Genomic DNA, 25,428 nt, shown 5'->3' with positions numbered 1-25,428 from the left:
CTTTAGTTAAGGGAGGGAGGAGTAACAGGAGGGATTTGTCCTGGAGAAGTCTTTAGTTAAGGGAGGGATGGAGTAACAGGAGGGATTTGTCCTGGAGAAGTCTTTAGTTAAGGGAGGGAGGAGTAACAGGAGGGATTTGTCCTGGAGAAGTCTTTAGTTAAGGGAGGGATGGAGTAACAGGAGGGATTTGTCCTGGAGAAGTCTTTAGTTAAGGGAGGGATGGAGTAACAGGAGGGATTTGTCCTGGAGAAGTCTTTAGTTAAGGGAGGGATGGAGTAACAGGAGGGATTTGTCCTGGAGAAGTCTTTAGTTAAGGGAGGGATGGAGTAACAGGAGGGATTTGTCCTGGAGAAGTCTTTAGTTAAGGGAGGGAGGAGTAACAGGAGGGATTTGTCCTGGAGAAGTCTTTAGTTAAGGGAGGGAGGAGTAACAGGAGGGATTTGTCCTGGAGAAGTCTTTAGTTAAGGGAGGGATGGAGGGAGGAGTAACAGGAGGGATTTGTCCTGGAGAAGTCTTTAGTTAAGGGAGGGATGGAGGGAGGAGTAACAGGAGGGATTTGTCCTGGAGAAGTCTTTAGTTAAGGGAGGGATGGAGTAACAGGAGGGATTTGTCCTGGAGAAGTCTTTAGTTAAGGGAGGGAGGAGTAACAGGAGGGATTTGTCCTGGAGAAGTCTTTAGTTAAGGGAGGGAGGAGTAACAGGAGGGATTTGTCCTGGAGAAGTCTTTAGTTAAGGGAGGGATGGAGGGAGGAGTAACAGGAGGGATTTGTCCTGGAGAAGTCTTTAGTTAAGGGAGGGATGGAGGGAGGAGTAACAGGAGGGATTTGTCCTGGAGAAGTCTTTAGTTAAGGGTGGGATGGAGTAACAGGAGGGATTTGTCCTGGAGAAGTCTTTAGTTAAAGGAGGGATGGAGTAACAGGAGGGATTTGTCCTGGAGAAGTCTTTAGTTAAGGGAGGGATGGAGTAACAGGAGGGATTTGTCCTGGAGAAGTCTTTAGTTAAGGGAGGGATGGAGTAACAGGAGGGATTTGTCCTGGAGAAGTCTTTAGTTAAGGGAGGGATAGAGTAACAGGAGGGATTTGTCCTGGAGAAGTCTTTAGTTAAGGGAGGGATGGAGTAACAGGAGGGATTTGTCCTGGAGAAGTCTTTAGTTAAGGGAGGGATGGAGGGAGGAGTAACAGGAGGGATTTGTCCTGGAGAAGTCTTTAGTTAAGGGAGGCAGGAGTAACAGGAGGGATTTGTCCTGGAGAAGCAGCAGCATCAGGTTCAGTGGAGTGAATCCTTGACATATTCGGTAGTAGAGGGAGGGAGAGATGGATGGATGGATGGAGGGGTGGAGAGAGAAGTAGAGGGAGGGATGGAGGGAGAAGAGGAGGGAGGGATGGATGGATGGATGGAGGGGTGGAGGGAGAAGTAGAGGGAGGGATGGAAGGAGAAGAGGGAGGGATGGATGGAGGGAGGGATGGTGGGAGGAGTAGAGGGAGGGAGGGATAGAGGGAGAAGTAGAGGGAGGAAGGAGTGGAGGTAGAGTGCTCCCATAATTTATACACACTTATCAGAAACATTGATATCCTTAGAAATCTCCTCTCGCTCTCTGCTACCTCTTCCCTGCACAGCCTCCCGGTCGGAGGAGAGGAAGAGGGGGTTGGAGGAGGAGTTCTCTGTAAGGAGGGATGTTGTCTTTAAGCAACCTGTCCTCTCCCGTTCACCCACTCAGACCAGTCCAGAGTCTTTAGCCATCTTGTAGAAGATTCCTCTCTTGGTGATGAGAGTGGAGGGAGAGTCAAACTCTGCCATCTCCCCTTTATCCAGGACCAGCACTCTGAAGGGAGGAGAGAGAGAGATGAGAGAGAGAAAGAGCAGGTGTGTCTGTGTTTTCATATATAACCTGGTGTAGTCCATGATAGTATTGAGTCAGTCTATATATTACCTGGTGTAGTCCATGATAGTATTGAGTCAGTCTATATATTACCTGGTGTAGTCCATGATAGTATTGAGTCAGTCTATATATTACCTGGTGTAGTCCATGATAGTATTGAGTCAGTCTATATATTACCTGGTGTAGTCCATGATAGTATTGAGTCAGTCTATATATTACCTGGTGTAGTCCATGATAGTATTAAGTCAGTCTATATATTACCTGGTGTAGTCCATGATAGTATTGAGTCAGTCTATATATTACCTGGTGTAGTCCATGATAGTATTGAGTCAGTCTATATATTACCTGGTGTAGTCCATGATAGTATTAAGTCAGTCTATATATTACCTGGTGTAGTCCATGATAGTATTGAGTCAGTCTATATATTACCTGGTGTAGTCCATGATAGTATTGAGTCAGTCTATATATTACCTGGTGTAGTCCATGATAGTATTGAGTCAGTCTATATATTACCTGGTGTAGTCCATGATAGTATTGAGTCAGTCTATATATTACCTGGTGTAGTCCGTGATAGTATTGAGTCAGTCTATATATTACCTGGTGTAGTCCATGATAGTATTGAGTCAGTCTATATATTACCTGGTGTAGTCCATGATAGTATTGAGTCAGTCTATATATTACCTGGTGTAGTCCATGATAGTATTGAGTCAGTCTATATATTACCTGGTGTAGTCCATGATAGTATTGAGTCAGTCTATATATTACCTGGTGTAGTCCATGATAGTATTGAGTCAGTCTATATATTACCTGGTGTAGTCCATGATAGTATTGAGTCAGTCTATATATTACCTGGTGTAGTCCATGATAGTATTGAGTCAGTCTATATATTACCTGGTGTAGTCCATGATAGTATTGAGTCATTCTATATATTACCTGGTGTAGTCCATGATAGTATTGAGTCAGTCTATATATTACCTGGTGTAGTCCATGATAGTATTGAGTCAGTCTATATATTACCTGGTGTAGTCCATGATAGTATTGAGTCAGTCTATATATTACCTGGTGTAGTCCATGATAGTATTGAGTCAGTCTATATATTACCTGGTGTAGTCCATGATAGTATTGAGTCAGTCTATATATTACCTGGTGTAGTCCATGATAGTATTGAGTCAGTCTATATATTACCTGGTGTAGTCCATGATAGTATTGAGTCATTCTATATATTACCTGGTGTAGTCCATGATAGTATTGAGTCAGTCTATATATTACCTGGTGTAGTCCATGATAGTATTGAGTCAGTCTATATATTACCTGGTGTAGTCCATGATAGTATTGAGTCAGTCTATATATTACCTGGTGTAGTCCATGATAGTATTGAGTCAGTCTATATATTACCTGGTGTAGTCCATGATAGTATTGAGTCAGTCTATATATTACCTGGTGTAGTCCATGATAGTATTGAGTCAGTCTATATATTACCTGGTGTAGTCCATGATAGTATTGAGTCAGTCTATATATTACCTGGTGTAGTCCATGATAGTATTGAGTCAGTCTATATATAACCTGGCATAGTCCATGATAGTATTGAGTCAGTCTATATATTACCTGGTGTAGTCCATGATAGTATTGAGTCAGTCTATATATTATCTGGTGTAGTCCATGATAGTATTGAGTCAGTCTATATATTACCTGGTGTAGTCCGTGATAGTATTGAGTCAGTCTATATATTATCTGGTGTAGTCCATGATAGTATTGAGTCAGTCTATATATTATCTGGTGTAGTCCGTGATAGTATTGAGTCAGTCTATATATTACCTGGTGTAGTCCATGACAGTATTGAGTCAGTCTATATATTACCTGGTGTAGTCCATGATAGTATTGAGTCAGTCTATATATTACCTGGTGTAGTCCATGATAGTATTGAGTCAGTCTATATATTACCTGGTGTAGTCCGTGATAGTATTAAGTCAGTCTATATATTACCTGGTGTAGTCCATGATAGTATTGAGTCAGTCTATATATTACCTGGTGTAGTCCGTGATAGTATTGAGTCAGTCTATATATTACCTGGTGTAGTCCATGATAGTATTGAGTCAGTCTATATATAACCTGGTGTAGTCCATGATAGTATTGAGTCAGTCTATATATTACCTGGTGTAGTCCGTGATAGTATTGAGTCAGTCTATATATAACCTGGTGTAGTCCATGATAGTATTGAGTCAGTCTATATATTACCTGGTGTAGTCCATGATAGTATTGAGTCAGTCTATATATTACCTGGTGTAGTCCATGATAGTATTGAGTCAGTCTATATATTACCTGGTGTAGTCCATGATAGTATTGAGTCAGTCTATATATTACCTGGTGTAGTCCATGATAGTATTGAGTCAGTCTATACAGTATATTACCTGGTGTAGTCCATGATAGTATTGAGTCAGTCTATATATTACCTGGTGTAGTCCATGATAGTATTGAGTCAGTCTATATATTACCTGGTGTAGTCCATGATAGTATTGAGTCAGTCTATATATTACCTGGTGTAGTCCATGATAGTATTGAGTCAGTCTATATATTACCTGGTGTAGTCCATGATAGTATTGAGTCAGTCTATATATAACCTGGCATAGTCCATGATAGTATTGAGTCAGTCTATACAGTATATTACCTGGTGTAGTCCATGATAGTATTGAGTCAGTCTATATATTACCTGGTGTAGTCCATGATAGTATTGAGTCAGTCTATATATTACCTGGTGTAGTCCATGATAGTATTGAGTCAGTCTATATATTACCTGGTGTAGTCCATGATAGTATTGAGTCAGTCTATATATTACCTGGTGTAGTCCATGATAGTATTGAGTCAGTCTATATATTACCTGGTGTAGTCCGTGATAGTATTGAGTCAGTCTATATATTACCTGGTGTAGTCCGTGATAGTATTGAGTCAGTCTATATATTACCTGGTGTAGTCCGTGATAGTATTGAGTCAGTCTATATATAACCTGGTGTAGTCCATGATAGTATTGAGTCAGTCTATATATTACCTGGTGTAGTCCATGATAGTATTGAGTCAGTCTATATATTACCTGGTGTAGTCCGTGATAGTATTGAGTCAGTCTATATATTACCTGGTGTAGTCCATGATAGTATTGAGTCTGTGTGCGATGGTCAGGACAGTGCAGTCATCAAACTGGGTTCTGATGGTGGACTGGATCAGGTTGTCTGTCTCCAGGTCCACAGCAGCTGTGGCCTCATCCAGAACCAAGATCTTCGTCTTCCTCAGGAGGGCTCGGGCCAGACACACCAGCTGGCGCTGACCCAGACTGGAGAGAGATTATGTTAATGAGAGAGAGAGAGGTAAGAAACAAGAAGGAGAGAGGTAAGGAGAGGAGGAGAGAGGAGGTAAGGAGAGGAGGAGAGAGGTAAGGAGAGAAGGAGAGAGGAGAGAGGTAATGAGAGGAGGAGAGAGGAGAGGTAAGGAGAGGAGGAGAGAGGAGAGAGGTAAAGAGAGGAGAGAGCTAAGAAGAGAAGGAGAGAGGAGAGAGGTAAGGAGAGAGGTAAGGAGAGGAGGAGAGGTAAGGAGAGGAGGAGAGAGGTAAGAAGAGGAGGAGAGAGGTAAGAAGAGGAGGAGAGAGGTAAGGAGAGGAGGAGAGAGGTAAGGAGAGGAGGAGAGAGGTAAGGAGAGGAGGAGAGAGGTAAGGAGAGGAGGAGAGAGGTAAGGAGAGGCGGAGAGAGGTAAGGAGAGAAGGAGAGAGGAGAGAGGTAAGGAGAGAGGAGAGAGGTAAGGAGAGAAGGAGAGAGGTAAGGAGAGAGGAGAGAGGTAAGGAGAGAAGGAGAGAGGTAAGGAGAGAAGGAGAGAGGTAAGGAGAGAAGGAGAGAGGAGAGAGAGCAAACCAGAAGCTGTGTGTGTATGTAATGCTATGTAGGTCTATGTATGGTGTATGTAGGTCTATGTATGGTGTATGTAGGTCTATGTATGGTGTATGTAGGCCTATGTATGGTGTATGTAGGTCTATGTATGGTGTATGTAGGTCTATGTATGGTGTATGTAGGCCTATGTATGGTGTATGTAGGCCTATGTATGGTGTATGTAGGTCTATGTATGGTGTATGTAGGTCTATGTATGGTGTATGTAGGCCTATGTATGGTGTATGTAGGTCTATGTATGGTGTATGTAGGCCTATGTATGGTGTATGTAGGCCTATGTATGGTGTATGTAGGTCTATGTATGGTGTATGTAGGTCTATGTATGGTGTATGTAGGCCTATGTATGGTGTATGTAGGCCTATGTATGGTGTATGTAGGCCTATGTATGGTGTATGTAGGTCTATGTATGGTGTATGTAGGTCTATGTATGGTGTATGTAGGCCTATGTATGATGTATGAGGTTACCTGAGGTTCTCTCCTCCCTCTGAACACTCGTGGTTGAGTTTGTCCGGCAGGCCCGACACAAAGCTCTTGAGATGGGAGAGCTCCAGGGCTCTCCACACCTCCTCATCAGAGTAGCCATCGAAGGGGTCCAGATTCATCCTCAAAGACCCAGAGAACAACACTGGGTCCTGGAGGGGGAGAGCCATGAGAGAGAGGGGGAGAGAGAGAAGGGGGAGAGAGGGGAAGGAGGAAGGGGAGGGGGGAGAGAGGGGTGAGGGAGGGAGAGGATAAATAAAGATATTTTAAATATAACAGGTCTCCAGAAGAGTGTGGGTCAGTTTGAGTGTGTCTGCATGGGCCGTGGGTGTGTACCTGTGGTATGATGGTGATCCTGGAGCGGAGTTCATGGAGACCCAGCGTAGCGATGTTAACTCCATCGATATGAATCTCTCCCTCACACGCCTCGATGATGCGGAACAATCCTAGAGTCAGAGAGGACTTCCCTGCTCCTGTACGACCTACTATACCCACCTGGAACAACAACAACAACAACAGTAGTCACTACCCTGCTCCTGTACGACCTACTATACCCACCTGGAACAACAACAACAACAAGTCACTACCTTGCTCCTGTACGACCTACTATACCCACCTGGAACAACAACAACAACAACAACAAGTCACTTCCCTGCTCCTGTACGACCTACTATACGCACCTGGAACAACAACAGTCACTTCCCTGCTCCTGTACGACCAACTATACCCACCTGGAACAACAACAGTCACTTCCCTGCTCCTGTACGACCAACTATACCCACCTGGAACAACAACAGTCACTTCCCTGCTCCTGTACGACCTACTATACCCACCTGGAACAACAACAACAGTCACTTCCCTGCTCCTGTACGACCAACTATACCCACCTGGAACAACAACAAGTCACTTCCCTGCTCCTGTACGACCTACTATACGCACCTGGAACAACAACAGTCACTTCCCTGCTCCTGTACGACCTACTATACCCACCTGGTACAACAACAGTCACTTCCCTGCTCCTGTACGACCTACTATACCCACCTGGACAACAACAGTCACTTCCCTGCTCCTGTACGACCTACTATACCCACCTGGTACAACAACAACAACAACAAGTCACTTCCCTGCTCCTGTACGACCTACTATACCCACCTGGACAACAACAGTCACTTCCCTGCTCCTGTACGACCTACTATACCCACCTGGAACAACAACAACAACAGTCACTACCCTGCTCCTGTACGACCTACTATACCCACCTGGTACAACAACAGTCACTTCCCTGCTCCTGTACGACCTACTATACCCACCTGGAACAACAACAGTCACTTCCCTGCTCCTGTACGACCAACTATACCCACCTGGAACAACAACAACAGTAGTCACTACCCTGCTCCTGTACGACCAACTATACCAACCTGGAACAACAACAACAGTAGTCACTACCCTGCTCCTGTACGACCACCTATACCCTCCTGTCACGCGGCCTAAACCCCCGTCACGCGGCCTAATCCCCTCCTGTCACGCGGCCTAATCCCCTCCTGTCACGCAGCCATACCCCTCCTGTCACGCGGCCTAATCCCCTCCTGTCACGCGGCCTAATCCCCTCCTGTCACGCGGCCTAATCCCCTCCTGTCACGCGGCCTAATCCCCTCCTGTCACGCGGCCTAATCCCCTCCTGTCACGCGGCCTAATCCCCTCCTGTCACGCGGCCTAATCCCCCGTCACTCAGCCTAATCCCTCCAGTCACACAGTCCGTACCCCCCCCCCCATCACATACCTTCTCTCCTCCGTGGATGGCTACGGTGATGTTGCGTACGGCCAGTTCCTGGTCCTCTCTGTATCGCAGACCAAACCCTCTGATGTCTATGTTGCCTGCTGTGGGCCAGCCTGGAGGCAGAGACGATTGGTCATGTCTCCAGTCCGCCTGGGAGGGGACAAACAGAGGTATATACACACACACAGTCATACACACAGAGTTCCCGTGTACACAACTAAATAAATAAAATAACTGTTTTAAAGAAGTAGAAAGACCAGCTGACTGAAGGACAGTATGGCAGGTCATATGTTATTTTATAGGAGTAGAAAGACCACCTGACTGAAGGACAGTATGGCAGGTCATATGTTATTTTATAGAAGTAGAAAGACCAGCTGACTGAAGGACAGTATGGCAGGTCATATGTTATTTTATAGAAGTAGAAAGACCAGCTGACTGAAGGACAGTATGGCAGGTCATATGTTATTTTATAGGAGTAGAAAGACCAGCTGACTGAAGGACAGTATGGCAGGTCATATGTTATTTTATAGAAGTAGAAAGACCAGCTGACTGAAGGACAGTATGGCAGGTCATATGTTATTCTATAGGAGTAGAAAGACCAGCTGACTGAAGGACAGTATGGCAGGTCATATGTTATTTTATAGAAGTAGAAAGACCAGCTGACTGAAGGACAGTATGGCAGGTCATATGTTATTCTATAGGAGTAGAAAGACCAGCTGACTGAAGGACAGTATGGCAGGTCATATGTTATTTTATAGAAGTAGAAAGACCAGCTGACTGAAGGACAGTATGGCAGGTCATATGTTATTTTATAGGAGTAGAAAGACCAGCTGACTGAAGGACAGTATGGCAGGTCATATGTTATTTTATAGGAGTAGAAAGACCAGCTGACTGAAGGACAGTATGGCAGGTCATATGTTATTTTATAGAAGTAGATTTGGTTGACCAATAACAGTCTTCCAAAATGCCGTCACAGCTCTACAACACACACAGTCACAACAACACACACACAGTCACAACACACACAGTCACAACAACACACACAGTCACAACAACACACACAGTCACAACAACACACACAGTCACAACAACACACACAGTCACAACAACACACAGTCACAACAACACACACAGTCACAACAACACACACAGTCACAACAACACACACAGTCACAACAACACACACAGTCACAACAACACACACAGTCACAACAACACACACAGTCACAACAACACACAGTCACAACAACACACACAGTCACAACAACACACACAGTCACAACAACACACAGTCACAACAACACACACAGTCACAACAACACACAGTCACAACAACACACACAGTCACAACAACACACACAGTCACAACAACACACAGTCACAACAACACACACAGTCACAACAACACACACAGTCACAACACACACAGTCACAAAAACAGCTCTACCTACAGAGTTGTGTATGAGAACATCAACACACACAGTCACAACAACACACACAGTCACAACAAACACAGTCACAACAACAGCTCTACCTACAGAGTTGTGTATGAGAACACAAACACACACAGACGTACCTCTTTCTCTGTGTCTTCGTACTCCTTGACTCTCTCAACGGCCACAATGTTGGTTTCCAGATCTGAAGACATCCTCACTAGCCAGGTCAGAGAGGCCGTCAGCTACAGGACAGAGAGACAGAGAGACAGAAAGACAGGGGCAGAGGGAAGGAGAGGCAGAGGCAGAGAGAAGGAGAGGCAGAGGCAGAGAGAAGGAGAGGCAGAGACAGAGAGAAGGAGAGGCAGAGACAGAGAGAAGGAGAGGCAGAGACAGAGAGAAGGAGAGGCAGAGACAGAGACAGAAAGAGAGGCAGAGAGAAGGAAAGGCAGAGCGAGAGAAGGAGAGGCACAGACAGAGAGAGACAGAAAGACAGAGGCAGAGAGAAGGAGAGGCAGAGAGAGAGAGGAGGCAGAGTAGAGTCAGAATGGTTTGAGTCACAAAGTATTAAAAGCTATCTATGATGTCATCTATGAACAGCTGAGACTCACACATGAGGTCTCAGGACTGACAGGGTTAAACAACCTGGGGTCTCAGGACTGATAGGGTTAAACAACCTGGGGTCTCAGGACTGACAGGGTTAAACAACCTGGGGTCTCAGGACTGATAGGGTTAAACAACCTGGGGTCTCAGGACTGATAGGGTTAAACAACCTGGGGTCTCAGGACTGATAGGGTTAAACAACCTGGGGTCTCAGGACTGACAGGGTTAAACAACCTGGGGTCTCAGGACTGATAGGGTTAAACAACCTGGGGTCTCAGGACTGACAGGGTTAAACAACCTGGGGTGAGTTTCCCAGAAACACAAGGTTCATCTTCAACTTGAAGATCCTCATTCATCCACTGCCTGTTTTTTTGGGAGGGGGTACCCTCCCTGACTGTGAAACTAAACCAAAGAATGAAGGTAACTCATCCGTTTTAATGAAACACACACACACACACACACACACACACACACGTTACTGACCTGTAGTGCGTATGAGATGGACAGGCCCATGATCCCAGGGCTGAGGCTCTCTCTAGCCATCACAGCAAACAGAGCAGCAAACATTACGATACAGTTCCCAACAAACTCCAGACGCACCGCCAGCCACCTACAACACACAGAGATATTAGAGACATTACGGTACCGTTCCCTACAAACTCCAGACGCACCGCCAGCCACCTACAACACAGAGATATTAGAGACATTACGGTACCGTTCCCTACAAACTCCAGACGCACCGCCAGCCACCTACAACACACAGAGATATTAGAGACATTACGGTACCGTTCCCTACAAACTCCAGACGCACCGCCAGCCACCTACAACACAGAGATATTAGAGACATTACGGTACCGTTCCCTACAAACTCCAGACGCACCGCCAGCCACCTACAACACACAGAGATATTAGAGACATTACGGTACAGGTCCCTACAAACTCCAGACGCACCGCCAGCCACCTACAACACAGAGAGATATTAGAGACATTACGGTACCGTTCCCAACAAACTCCAGACGCACCGCCAGCCACCTACAACACACAGAGATATTAGAGACATTACGGTACAGGTCCCTACAAACTCCAGACGCACCGCTAGCCACCTACAACACAGAGATATTAGAGACATTACGGTACCGTTCCCTCCAGACGCATCGCCAGCCACCTACAACACAGAGATATTAGAGACATTACGGTACCGTTCCCTACAAACTCCAGACGCACCGCCAGCCACCTAGAGATATTAGAGACATTACGGTACCGTTCCCTACAAACTCCAGACGCACCGCCAGCCACCTACATCACAGAGAGATATTAGAGACATTACGGTACCGTTCCCTACAAACTCCAGACGCACCGCCAGCCACCTACAACACAGAGATATTAGAGACATTACGGTACCGTTCCCTACAAACTCCAGACGCACCGCCAGCCACCTACAACACAGAGATATTAGAGACATTACGGTACAGGTCCCTACAAACTCCAGACGCACCGCCAGCCACCTACAACACAGAGATATTAGAGACATTACGGTACCGTTCCCTACAAACTCCAGACGCACCGCCAGCCACCTACAACACAGAGAGATATTAGAGACATTACGGTACCGTTCCCTACAAACTCCAGACGCACCGCCAGCCACCTACAACACACAGAGATATTAGAGACATTACGGTACCGTTCCCTACAAACTCCAGACGCACCGCCAGCCACCTACAACACACAGAGATATTAGAGACATTACGGTACCGTTCCCTACAAACTCCAGACGCAGGTGAATGTTAATAGTACCTGCTATAAATGTTGACCAGGTCTCATTAGTATGGAGTTTGTTTTAAAAATATTTTATATCTCAACATGACTTATTGATTCATCCAATTAAGGTGTGTGTGTGTGACCGCGCTCCTCACCGGTTGGCTACGATGCTGGGGTAGTATGCTTTCTGGTTGTGGTCAACTCGACCGTCACTCTCCCTGATGAAGCGTTCCTGCTCCCCAAAGGCTCGGATGACGCTGGCGCCTAGCAACGTCTCGTTGAAGTGTGTGTAGACCGGGGAGCGACTGACCGACTCCAGACGCTTCAACTGACGAGACGACGCCACGTAGAAACGCTGTGGGCAGGGATGACACGGAGGGATGACACGGAGGGATGTGATGGAGGGATGTGATGGAGGGATGTGATGGAGGGATGACATGGAGGGATGACATGGAGGGATGACATGGAGGGATGTGATGGAGGGATGACATGGAGGGATGTGATGGAGGGATGTGATGGAGGGATGACATGGAGGGATGTGATGGAGGGATGACATGGAGGGATGACATGGAGGGATGTGATGGAGGGATGACATGGAGGGATGTGATGGAGGGATGACATGGAGGGATGTGATGGAGGGATGACATGGATGGAGATAAAATAACAGTGAGTAGGGAGAGAGGGATCTCGCTCTCATCCCCCCTCTCTCTCAACCCCCCCTCCCTCTTTAACCCCCCCCCCCACTCTCTTTCACCCCCCCCCCCCCCCTCTCTAACCCCCCTCTCTCACACCTGCCCCCCCCCCCCCCCTATCTCTCTAACCCCGCCCCCCCCCCCCCCCCCCCCCTCAGCGACCCACCTGGACAAAGAAGTAGAGTATCCCCAGAGGAGGTATGATAATAGCCACTAGTGGAGTAGCGATCAGTATGACCACACAGGATCCTACTACGTTGAACATGGAGCCCATGAACATCTTAATGATACTGGGGAGAGAGGAGAGATAAGGCAGCATTACATGGTATCAACTGCAGGCGACACAAATTTCAGACAATTTCACATTTTCATAAAAACACAATACACAAAAATGTTATACAGACATAATAAAATCGACAACTTAAAAAATAAAATAAAAAATAAATAATTAAAGGATTTTCTGTACAAATATATATCTATATATTTTCCGTAAAAACCTTGGGATGATAGAGTCAATGGTGTCTGTCTCCTTGGAGAAACGGTTCACCAGGTTACCGCTGGGGGTCCGCTCGAAGAAGGACATGGGGGAGCGCAGTACGTTGTACAGCATGGACTGGTGGAGGTAGCGTGATGCTAATATACCACCGATAGAGACAGAGATGGAGTAGCAGAACACAGCTATGCCTGAGAGAGAGAGAGGGTATGGGGAGAGAGAGGGGGGAAGGGGGTATGAGGGGAGAGAGAGGGGGGGGGGGGGGGTATGGTGAGAGAGAGGAGGGGTATGGTGAGAGAGAAAGAGAGAGAGAGAGGGGAATGGGGTATGAGGGGAGAGAGAGGGGGGGAGGAGCGGGGGGGTATGGTGAGAGAGAGGGGAAGGTGGTATGAGGAGAAGGGGAAAGAGCGAGGAGAGGAGAGCAAGGGGAAGGGGTTATGGGGAGTAGGGGACAGAGAAGGGGAGGAGAGAGTGGGGAAGGGGGTTTGGGGAGAAGAGAGGGGAGAGAGGAAGGGAGAGAGTTGAACATGAAGACTTGTAGACAGACCAGGGTACCACCCACAGAGACAGAGATTAACACACACCAACGTCCTTACCCTGTGAGGCCCCCAGAGCTCCGTACACCCCCAGTCTCATCTCTCTGCTGGGCTGGGTTCCGTTGACGACTGGGTCGTCAGTCCACAGACTGAGCCAGTAGTTAGAGAAGAGAGAGGCGAAGTGGTGACTGAAGAACAGGAAGATACTGACGCAGGACAACACCACCCCTATAGCCTTCATATACTCCCAGAATACTGACAACTTCACCTAGAGGGGGGGGGGGGGAGAGAGAGAGAGAGATACCAAGAACAGAGAGGAGAGAAAGACAGAGACAGAGAGCGAGAGAGAAAGAGAGACCAAGAAAAGAGACAGAGAGCGAGAGAGAGAAAGAGACCAAGAACAGAGAGGAGAGAAAGACAGAGAGCGAGAGAAAGAGAGAGACCAAGAAAAGAGCGAGAGAGACCAAGAGAAGAGGTTCAATGTAAGAGATGGACAGTTGCTCTGAGGCTCTGGTATACTACATTGACTGTTCATAGGGAGTCATTTAAGATCTCACACACAGTCTCTTACCCGCCCGGTGTTGGCCTTGTCAGCCTCTGTGATTCTCCCCACCTCAGCGTTCTTGGCCTTCTTCCCCAGGACCTCTCCTTCTGTCCTCACTGCTGATGTACTGGTATGGTTCTGACTGGAGACAGAGAGAGAGCGAGCGAGAGAGCGAGTGAGAGAGAGAGCGAGAGAGAGAGCGAGAGAGAGAGGGGAGAGGGAGACAGAGAGAGACAGAGAGAGAGAGAGAGAGAGAGAGAGAGACAGAGAGAGAGAGAGACAGAGAGAGAGAGAGAGAGACAGAGTGAGACAGAGACGGAGAGAGTTGTACTGGTATGGTTCTGACTAGAGACAAAGAGACAGAGAGAGTGTGCCAGAGATTTGAGATGTTTGTAGAGTTTAGCGTGAGCTGTAAAAGCCAGGGATTTCAGCAGAGTGGAGTGTTCACTCACCCAATCACAGCAGCTGGAAGTCCATTCTCCAGTCCTCTCTTTGGTGCAGAGTCTAGACATCCCAGAGAAGAGACCTGGTCAGACCTTTCACTGATTATAGGGAGCACATCACACACTCTAGACTCAAAACACACACACACACTCTCACACACACAAGCACAAACACACACACACACAGCTAGAATAACCCTAGCAGCATTAGCACCACACAAAGCAGGGTCAGAACAGCTCCAAGGAAACATCTGCCCCCTTAGCAGTGGTCTCAGGTCAGATCCCCACACCCCAATCCTAACCTTAACTACTAGGATAGAAACTAAGGAGCAGGGTTGAGCAGTATCCAGATGGGAAAAGGGGGAGATACCTAGTCCGTTGTACAACTTAACGCATTCAACTGAAATGTGTCTTCTGGCGTTTAACCCAACCTCCCCTTGAATGTCATACTGTTTCTGTACCATACCGAGGTGTATGGTATTACCGGAAGTGTACACAAGGGGGCGCCGTTTCCCCCCCACAAAAAACGCACAAAACAATTTAGGCTCCAGGGATCTTAATCCAGGAAGGGGGGGGGGGGGGGGGGGGGGGTTGAATATCTCTGCTGTAACCAAGACGCTTCATCCTGACATCCAGCTACTTATTAAGTTAGCAAACCGAACGCAGAGCTGGAGTCCTGAACTGGAGAGAACTTATTTCAACACATCTTTAGATGTCTTATAGTTCAACTTGAACTTTAAGAGTTGTATAAACAGTGGAGTGGCTCGTAGCGAGGAAGTCGTACCGTCTGTATGTCTGAAACACTTCTTTATACAGTATACGCGGTATATCTCCCAAGCCTACTAAGGATGTTTCCCAAATGCACCCTATTCCCTAAATAGTGCACTACTTTTGATTGGGGTATGATGGGGCCCCGGGTCAAAAGTAGTGCACTATATAGGGAATAGGTAAGTCGTGCACTATACATGGCTCTGGTCTAAAGCAGTGCACTTTACAGGGAATAGGGTGCCCTTTGGGAAGCACACTGAACCTGACCCCAGAGCTGTGCTTAATACATCATAAGCAACCAGGGTATCCATCCAGTATCACTGATATCATGTTATAATGATACCAACCAGGGTATCCATCCAGTATCACTGATATCATGTTAAAATTATAGCAACCAGGGTATCCAACCAGCATCACTGATATCATGTTATAATGATACCAACCAGGGTATCCATCCAGTATCACTGATATCATGTTATAATGATACCAACCAGGGTATCATTCCAGCATCACTGATATCATGTTATTATGATACCAACCAGGGTATCCATCCAGTATCACTGATATCATGTTATAATGATACCAACCAGGGTATCCATCCAGTATCACTGATATCATGTTATAATGATACCAACCAGGGTATCCATCCAGTATCACTGATACCATGTTGTAATGATACCAACCAGGGTATCCATCCAGTATCACTGATATCATGTTATAATGATACCAACCAGGGTATCCATCCAGTATCACTGATACCATGTTGTAATGATACCAACCAGGGTATCCATCCAGTATCACTGATACCATGTTGTAATGATACCAACCAGGGTATCCATCCAGCATCACTGATATCATGTTATAATGATACCAACCAGGGTATCCATCCAGTATCACTGATATCATGTTATAATGATATCAACCAGGGTATCCATCCAGTATCACTGATACCATGTTGTATTGATACCAACCAGGGTATCCATCCAGCATCACTGATACCAACCAGGGTATCCATCCAGCATCACTGATATCATGTTCTAATGATACCAACCAGGGAATCCATCCAGCATCACTGATATCATGTTATAATGATACCAACCAGGGTATCCATCCAGCATTGCTGATATCATGTTATAATGATACCAACCAGGGTATCCATCCAGCATCACTGATACCATGTTGTAATGATACCAACCAGGGTATCCATCCAGCATCACTGATATCATGTTGTAATGATACCAACCAGGGTATCCATCCAGCATCACTGATATCATGTTATAATGATACCAACCAGGGTGTCCATTCAGCATCACTGATATCATGTTATAATGATACCAATCAGGGTGTCCATCCAGCATCACTGATATCATGTTCTAATGATACCAATCAGGGTGTCCATCCAGCATCACTGATATCATGTTCTAATGATACCAATCAGGGTGTCCATCCAGCATCACTGATATCATGTTATAATGATACCAATCAGGGTGTCCATCCAGCATCACTGATATCATGTTCTAATGATACCAGTGAGATAAACTCTCCGTGTTGTCACAACTAAATGGTTTTAAACATCACCCCATGCTCATGTCAAAAAGTGATTCTGTGTCTTCAAACCCCTGACAAGATGCTGTATAACTCAACTGGTTTCACGCATTGTAAACCCATTCAAAGTGATCAGAACATTTCCACCCAAACTATGAAATTGTGTCAACGCCAGCCAGAATCTCATGCAGTTCCTTCCCCATCATCACTCAATCAGCCCTCCTCCCAGCCATCCAGCCCAGAACCCACACATCATCACTCAATCAGCCCTCCTCCCAGCCATCTAGCCCAGAACCCACACATCATCACTCAATCAGCCCTCCTCCCAGCCATCTAGCCCAGAACCCACCCATCATCACTCAATCAGCCCTCCTCCCAGCCATCTAGCCCAGAACCCACCCATCATCACTCAATCAGCCCTCCTCCCAGCCATCTAGCCCAGAACCCACCCATCATCACTCAATCAGCCCTCCTCCCAGCCATCCAATCCATCATCACTCAATCAGCCCTCCTCCCAGCCATCCAGGCCAGAACCCACCCATCATCACTCAATCAGCCCTCCTCCCAGCCATCCAGGCCAGAACCCACCCATCATCACTCAATCAGCCTTCCTCCCAGCCATCCAATCCATCATCACTCAATCAGCCCTCCTCCCAGCCATCTAGCCCAGAACCCACCCATCATCACTCATTAACTCAACAACAAAGTGTCAGGTTGTAGAGTTGAAAACAACATGGGCTTGGACCAGCAGGACCTGTGTTTTCTCTGAGTGCTGCTGTAGTGTAGCTGACATGCAAACACATGCATGAGCCAGGCTGTCTGTGTGTCCATACTGCAGGGCCATCTTTACACGACCTTTACATGGCCTACCACCCTTGTCTCATAGCCTCAGATCAGAGTGACCTCAAACCCTCAGATCAGAGTGACCTCAAACCCTCAGATCAGAGTGACCTCATACCCTTAGATCAGTGACCTCGTGACCTCATACCATCATATCAGAGTGACCTCATACCCTCAGATCAGTGACCTCGTGACCTCATACCAGTGACCTCGTGACCTCATACCAGTGACCTCGTGACCTCATATCAGAGTGACATCATACCGTCAGATCAGAGTGACAATCTGAAATCAGAGATACTGATGTGAAAATAATTCCTGGAATTCCACCCAACTAAACCAATTTTTTTTTATCTCCACACCAGTCCTGTATCCTGACCCCTGTGCTCTCCTAACAGATCAGGAGGGTGGAACAAAGCTACCAGTCCAGATCAGTAGTGTTTGTTAAGGGAAAGAGGGAGGAGACAAGGAGAGGTAGCCTGTATAAGGATAGAGACACTGACTAAACCAAGGCTGTGTCCCAGATGGCGCTCTATTCCCTACATAGGACTCATATGGCTCTGGTCCAAACAAGTACACTACATAGTGAATATGGTTCCATTTGGGACACAACCCAAGTCTCCTAGGGGGACAGACAACCAATCAAACCTTCAGTATCCTCCTCCTCCTCCCTCCCCTCTTCTGAATGGCAGACAGGACAAAAAAGGGGGATGAAAGAAAGAGAGAAAGAAGGAGAGAGAGAGAGAGAGAGAGAGAGAGAGAGAGAGAGAGAGAGAGAGAGAGAGAGAGAGAGAGAGAGAGAGAGAGAGAGAGAGAGAGAGAGAGAGAGAGAGAGAGAGAGAGAGAGAGAGAGAGAGAGAGAGAGAGAGAGAGAGAGAGAGAGAATGAGAGAGAGCAAAGGAGAGCGAGAGAGCACAAGAGAGAGCAAATGAGAGCAAAGGAGAGCGAGCGAGAGATAGAGAGAGCGAGAGAGCACGAGAGCACAAGAGCACAAGAGAGAGAGCAAAGGAGAGAGAGAGAGAGAGAGAGCAAAGGAGAGCAAGAGAGAGAGAGAGCGAAGGATAGAGAGAGAGAGGAGAGAGAAAGAGAGAGTGAAGGAGAGAAGAAGAGAGAGAGAAGAGAGAGAAAGACAGAGAGTGAAGAAGAGAGGAGAAAGACAGAGAGATGAGAAGAGAGAGAAAGACAGAGAGTGAAGAAGAGAGGAGAAAGAGAGAGAGAGAAGAGAGAGAAAGACCGAGTGAAACAGAGAGGAGAAAGTAGAAGGAGAGAGAAGAGAGAGAGGGAGATGAGAGAGAGACAAATGTAAAAATACATTACATAGAAACCAATAGTGAAAGGCAGGGTTGGGAAGTAACTGATTACATGTAATACATTACATAGAAACCAATAGTGAAAGGCAGGGTTGGGAAGTAACTGATTACATGTAATACATTACATAGAAACCAATAGTGAAAGGCAGGGTTGGGAAGTAACTGATTACATGTAATACATTACATAGAAACCAATAGTGAAAGGCAGGGTTGGGAAGTAACTGATTACATGTAATACATTACATAGAAACCAATAGTGAAAGGCAGGGTTGGGAAGTAACTGATTACATGTAATACATTACATAGAAACCAATAGTGAAAGGCAGGGTTGGGAAGTAACTGATTACATGTAATACATTACATGTAATCTGATTACAACAAAAAAAATGACTAGTCAGTTACATTACCAGCAAACAAATTGTAATCAGAGTACAGATACTTTTGAAAAACTAGATAATTACTTATTGGCTTACTACTACTACATTTAGACAGGATGTTTGTGAGAACAATACATGATGGCACCTTAAGGTTTTCTGAATGACATTCAATTCAGCATTCAAAAAAAGGTGCAAGTTTGAGTTTGTTCCACCTGAGACAGTCTGACCACCAATCAGAGACCACTATGTCGACACATCAAATGATGACCACCAATCAGAGACCACTATGTCGACACACCAAATGATGACCACCAATCAGAGACCACTATGTCGACACATCAAATGATGACCGCCAATCAGAGACCACTATGTCGACACATCAAATGATGACCGCCAATCAGAGACCACTATGTCCACACACCAAATGATGACCACCAATCAGAGACCACTATGTCGACACATCAAAAGATGACCGCCAATCAGAGACCACTATGTCGACACATCAAATGATGACCGCCAATCAGAGACCACTATGTCGACACACCAAACGTGTTTGATGGATTATTTTGGTCTTCTTCTAATGAAAGCAATCAGATTACATTGCTGTAATCGTTACTGAGTAATCCAAAAAAAAATGTACATTACTGATTACAATTTGACAGGTAACTGGTAATTGTAACAGATTACATTTATAAAGAAACCTACCCAACCCTGAAGAAAGGAGAGAGAGACACACCATTATGTAATATGACTAGTTTAAAACGCTGAACACACAACAAGCAGGGGAGACGGTGCTACTGTGTTAAACTGGTACGGACAACAAGCAGGGGAGACGGTGCTACTGTGTTAAACTGGTACGGACAACAAGCAGGGGAGACGGTGCTACTGTGTTAAACTGGTACGGACAACAAGCAGGGGAGACGGTGCTACTGTGTTAAACTGGTACGGACAACAAGCAGGGGAGACGGTGCTACTGTGTTAAACTGGAACAGACAACAAGCAGGGGAGACGGTGCTACTGTGTTAAACTGGTACGGACAACAAGCAGGGGAGACGGTGCTAATGTGGTGGTGTTGAACTGGTACAGACAACAAGCAGGGGAGACGGTGCTAATGTGGTGGTGTTAAACTGGTACGGACAACAAGCAGGGGAGACGGTGCTAATGTGGTAAACTGGTACGGACAACAAGCAGGGGAGACGGTGCTAATGTGGTAAACTGGTACGGACAACAAGCAGGGGAGACGGTGCTAATGTGGTAAACTGGTACAGACAACAAGCAGGGGAGACGGTGCTAATGTGGTGGTGTTAAACTGGTACGGACAACAAGCAGGGGAGACGGTGCTACTGTGTTAAACTGGTACGGACAACAAGCAGGGGAGACGGTGCTAATGTGTTAAACTGGTACGGACAACAAGCAGGGGAGACGGTGCTAATGTGGTAAACTGGTACAGACAACAAGCAGGGGAGACGGTGCTAATGTGGTAAACTGGTACAGACAACAAGCAGGGGAGACGGTGCTAATGTGGTAAACTGGTACAGACAACAAGCAGGGGAGACGGTGCTAATGTGTTAAACTGGTACGGACAACAAGCAGGGGAGACGGTGCTAATGTGGTAAACTGGTACAGACAACAAGCAGGGGAGACGGTGCTAATGTGGTGGTGTTAAACTGGTACGGACAACAAGCAGAGGAGACGGTGCTAATGTGTTAAACTGGTACAGACAACAAGCAGGGGAGACGGTGCTAATGTGGTAAACTGGTTCAGACAACAAGCAGGGGAGACGGTGCTAATGTGTTAAACTGGTACGGACAACAAGCAGGGGAGACGGTGCTAATGTGGTAAACTGGTACGGACAACAAGCAGGGGAGACGGTGCTAATGTGGTAAACTGGTACAGACAACAAGCAGGGGAGACGGTGCTAATGTGGTGGTGTTAAACTGGTACAGACAACAAGCAGGGGAGACGGTGCTAATGTGGTGGTGTTGAACTGGTACAGACAACAAGCAGGGGAGACGGTGCTAATGTGTTAAACTGGTACAGACAACAAGCAGGGGAGACGGTGCTAATGTGGTAAACTGGTTCAGACAACAAGCAGGGGAGACGGTGCTAATGTGTTAAACTGGTACAGACAACAAGCAGGGGAGACGGTGCTAATGTGGTGGTGTTAAACTGGTACAGACAACAAGCAGGGGAGACGGTGCTAATGTGTTAAACTGGTACAGACAACAAGCAGGGGAGACGGTGCTAATGTGTTAAACTGGTACGGACAACAAGCAGGGGAGACGGTGCTAATGTGTTAAACTGGTACAGACAACAAGCAGGGGAGACGGTGCTAATGTGGTGGTGGTAAACTGGTACGGACAACAAGCAGGGGAGACGGTGCTAATGTGGTGGTGGTAAACTGGTACGGACAACAAGCAGGGGAGACGGTGCTAATGTGTTAAACTGGTACGGTCAACAAGCAGGGGAGACGGTGCTAATGTGGTGGTGTTAAACTGGTACAGACAACAAGCAGGGGAGACGGTGCTAATGTGGTGGTGTTAAACTGGTACGGACAACAAGCAGGGGAGACGGTGCTAATGTGTTAAACTGGTACGGACAACAAGCAGGGGAGACGGTGCTAATGTGTTAAACTGGTACAGACAACAAGCAGGGGAGACGGTGCTAATGTGGTGGTGTTAAACTGGTACGGACAACAAGCAGGGGAGACGGTGCTAATGTGTTAAACTGGTACGGACAACAAGCAGGGGAGACGGTGCTAATGTGGTGGTGTTAAACTGGTACAGACAACAAGCAGGGGAGACGGTGCTAATGTGGTAAACTGGTACGGACAACAAGCAGGGGAGATGGTGCTAATGTGGTAAACTGGTACAGACAACAAGCAGGGGAGACGGTGCTAATGTGTTAAACTGGTACAGACAACAAGCAGGGGAGACGGTGCTAATGTGGTGGTGTTAAACTGGTACAGACAACAAGCAGGGGAGACGGTGCTAATGTGTTAAACTGGTACAGACAACAAGCAGGGGAGACGGTGCTAATGTGGTGGTGTTAAACTGGTACGGACAACAAGCAGGGGAGACGGTGCTAATGTGGTGTTAAACTGGTACAGACAACAAGCAGGGGAGACGGTGCTAATGTGTTAAACTGGTACGGACAACAAGCAGGGGAGACGGTGCTAATGTGGTGTTAAACTGGTACAGACAACAAGCAGGGGAGACGGTGCTAATGTGGTGGTGTTAAACTGGTACGGACAACAAGCAGGGGAGACGGTGCTAATGTGTTAAACTGGTACGGACAACAAGCAGGGGAGACGGTGCTAATGTGGTGTTAAACTGGTACAGACAACAAGCAGGGGAGACGGTGCTAATGTGTTAAACTGGTACAGACAACAAGCAGGGGAGACGGTGCTAATGTGGTGGTGTTAAACTGGTACGGACAACAAGCAGGGGAGACGGTGCTAATGTGTTAAACTGGTACGGACAACAAGCAGGGGAGACGGTGCTAATGTGTTAAACTGGTACAGACAACAAGCAGGGGAGACGGTGCTAATGTGTTAAACTGGTACGGACAACAAGCAGGGGAGACGGTGCTAATGTGTTAAACTGGTACAGACAACAAGCAGGGGAGACGGTGCTAATGTGGTGGTGTTAAACTGGTACAGACAACAAGCAGGGGAGACGGTGCTAATGTGTTAAACTGGTACGGACAACAAGCAGGGGAGACGGTGCTAATGTGGTGGTGTTAAACTGGTACAGATGTAACGGATGTGAAACGGCTAGCTTAGTTAGCGTGGGCGCTAAATAGCGTTTCAATCAGTGACGTCACTTGCTCTGAGACCTTGAAGTAGTAGTTCCCCTTGCTCTGCAAGGGCCGCGGCTTTTGTGGCGCGATGGGTAACGATGCTTCGAGGGTGACTGTTGATGTGTGCAGAAGGTCCCTAGTTCGCGCCCGGGTATGGGCGAGGGACGGTCTAAATTTGTACTGTTACATTGATGCTGTTGACCCGGATTACTGGTTGCTGCGGAAAAAGGAGGAAGGTCAAAAGGGGGGTGAGTGTAACGGATGTGAAACGGCTAGCTTAGTTAGCGTGGGCGCTAAATAGCGTTTCAATCAGTGACGTCACTTGCTCTGAGACCTTGAAGTAGTAGTTCCCCTTGCTCTGCAAGGGCCGCGGCTTTTGTGGAGCGATGGGTAACGATGCTTCGAGGGTGACTGTTGATGTGTGCAGAAGGTCCCTAGTTCGCGCCCGGGTATGGGCGAGGGGACGGTATAAATTTGTACTGTTACACAGACAACAAGCAGGGGAGACGGTGCTAATGTGTTAAACTGGTACGGACAACAAGCAGGGGAGACGGTGCTAATGTGGTAAACTGGTACAGACAACAAGCAGGGGAGACGGTGCTAATGTGTTAAACTGGTACAGACAACAAGCAGGGGAGACGGTGCTAATGTGGTGGTGTTAAACTGGTACGGACAACAAGCAGGGGAGACGGTGCTAATGTGTTAAACTGGTACGGACAACAAGCAGGGGAGACGGTGCTAATGTGGTAAACTGGTACAGACAACAAGCAGGGGAGACGGTGCTAATGTGGTAAACTGGTACAGACAACAAGCAGGGGAGACGGTGCTAATGTGGTGGTGTTAAACTGGTACGGACAACAAGCAGGGGAGACGGTGCTAATGTGTTAAACTGGTACAGACAACAAGCAGGGGAGACGGTGCTAATGTGGTGGTGTTAAACTGGTACGGACAACAAGCAGGGGAGACGGTGCTAATGTGTTAAACTGGTACGGACAACAAGCAGGGGAGACGGTGCTAATGTGTTAAACTGGTACAGACAACAAGCAGGGGAGACGGTGCTACTGTGTTAAACTGGTACAGACAACAAGCAGGGGAGACGGTGCTAATGTGGTGGTGTTAAACTGGTACGGACAACAAGCAGGGGAGACGGTGCTAATGTGGTAAACTGGTACAGACAACAAGCAGGGGAGACGGTGCTAATGTGTTAAACTGGAGGGGAGGGACTTTCTCTTGGTGATGAACTGGAACAACGGAACAACATGTTTTCAAATAGAGGACAAAACTGAGATGATGACATGACTATAGTGGTTATAGAGATGATGACATGACTATAGTGGTTATAGAGATGATGACATGACTATAGTGGTTATAGAGATGATGACATGACTATAGTGGTTATAGAGATGATGACATGACTATAGTGGTTATAGAGATGACAACATGACTATAGAGGTTATAGTGTAGAGATGTCGCTAGCTAGCTAGCTGCTGATGATGATGAAGATAACATATGTCACCTGATTCGTCATCTTCCTGCTCTTTGTTGGCGTAAGTCCTGAGGAACTCAGCGAAGGCCCCGTCCCGTGCCATCAGCTCCAGGTAGGATCCCCTCTCAGTGATCTCTCCCTCCACCATCACCAGGATCAGATCTGCTTGGGGCAGGAAGCTCAGACCGTGGGTCACCAGGACACGAGTCTACGGAGACAGAAACACACACACAGAGGGTCAGAGTAGGGCTTGTTAAATAGATCCAGTATATTAAGGGATTTTAGTTGAATTGATAGATATGGTACACAGACACAATCCATGTCTCAGTTGTCTCAAGGCTTAAAAATCCTCTTTTAACCAGGTCTCCTCCCCTTCATCTACACTGATTGAAGTGGATTTAACAGGTGACATCAATATGGGATCACCTGGATTCATCTGGTCAGTCCACGTCATGGAAAGACCATGTTTTGTACACTGAGTGTATATACAGTACATATACTGTATATTTTGAATGAACAGCTGACTGAAGACTGGACGGCCGGGGATTTGTGAGGTTGAGTCCGTTTCAAAGATGGTGGATAAATTAAGATAGTTCACTTAGGCCATTTACCATTTACCTTAGTTCATTGACTGTAGAGGAACCAGGTACCAGCTGGGTCTGGTCTGTTTAGTTCTGGTACCTAGAGGAACCAGGTACCAGCCGGGTCTGGTCTGTTTAGTTCATTGACTGTAGAGGAACC

The 25,428-nt window shown here is 46.7% G+C and overlaps 1 protein-coding gene across 1 annotated transcript in view; it reads right to left on the bottom strand.

Annotated features, from left to right (window-relative positions):
- Nucleotides 1–1,390: 1,390 nt before the first annotated feature.
- Nucleotides 1,391–25,428, bottom strand: part of LOC139365254 (multidrug resistance-associated protein 1-like) — a 57,756-nt gene continuing 33,718 nt past the window's right edge. Inside the window, exons 20-33 of the mRNA XM_071102761.1 lie at nucleotides 24,718–24,895; nucleotides 14,573–14,624; nucleotides 14,148–14,262; nucleotides 13,637–13,844; nucleotides 13,045–13,231; nucleotides 12,714–12,837; nucleotides 12,011–12,210; nucleotides 10,581–10,707; nucleotides 9,638–9,739; nucleotides 8,065–8,211; nucleotides 6,621–6,779; nucleotides 6,270–6,436; nucleotides 5,006–5,200; nucleotides 1,391–1,821 (exon numbers count right to left, since the gene is read on the bottom strand). Coding sequence (XP_070958862.1) covers nucleotides 1,713–1,821; nucleotides 5,006–5,200; nucleotides 6,270–6,436; nucleotides 6,621–6,779; nucleotides 8,065–8,211; nucleotides 9,638–9,739; nucleotides 10,581–10,707; nucleotides 12,011–12,210; nucleotides 12,714–12,837; nucleotides 13,045–13,231; nucleotides 13,637–13,844; nucleotides 14,148–14,262; nucleotides 14,573–14,624; nucleotides 24,718–24,895 — 2,070 coding nt within the window. The 3' untranslated portion in view covers nucleotides 1,391–1,712. The remainder of the gene's footprint in view (nucleotides 1,822–5,005; nucleotides 5,201–6,269; nucleotides 6,437–6,620; nucleotides 6,780–8,064; nucleotides 8,212–9,637; nucleotides 9,740–10,580; nucleotides 10,708–12,010; nucleotides 12,211–12,713; nucleotides 12,838–13,044; nucleotides 13,232–13,636; nucleotides 13,845–14,147; nucleotides 14,263–14,572; nucleotides 14,625–24,717; nucleotides 24,896–25,428) is intronic.

This window comes from Oncorhynchus clarkii, chromosome 13 (assembly GCF_045791955.1).
Source record: "Oncorhynchus clarkii lewisi isolate Uvic-CL-2024 chromosome 13, UVic_Ocla_1.0, whole genome shotgun sequence".
Classification (NCBI taxonomy): Eukaryota; Metazoa; Chordata; class Actinopteri; order Salmoniformes; family Salmonidae; genus Oncorhynchus; species Oncorhynchus clarkii.
This window is presented reverse-complemented; position numbering and strand designations above follow the sequence as displayed.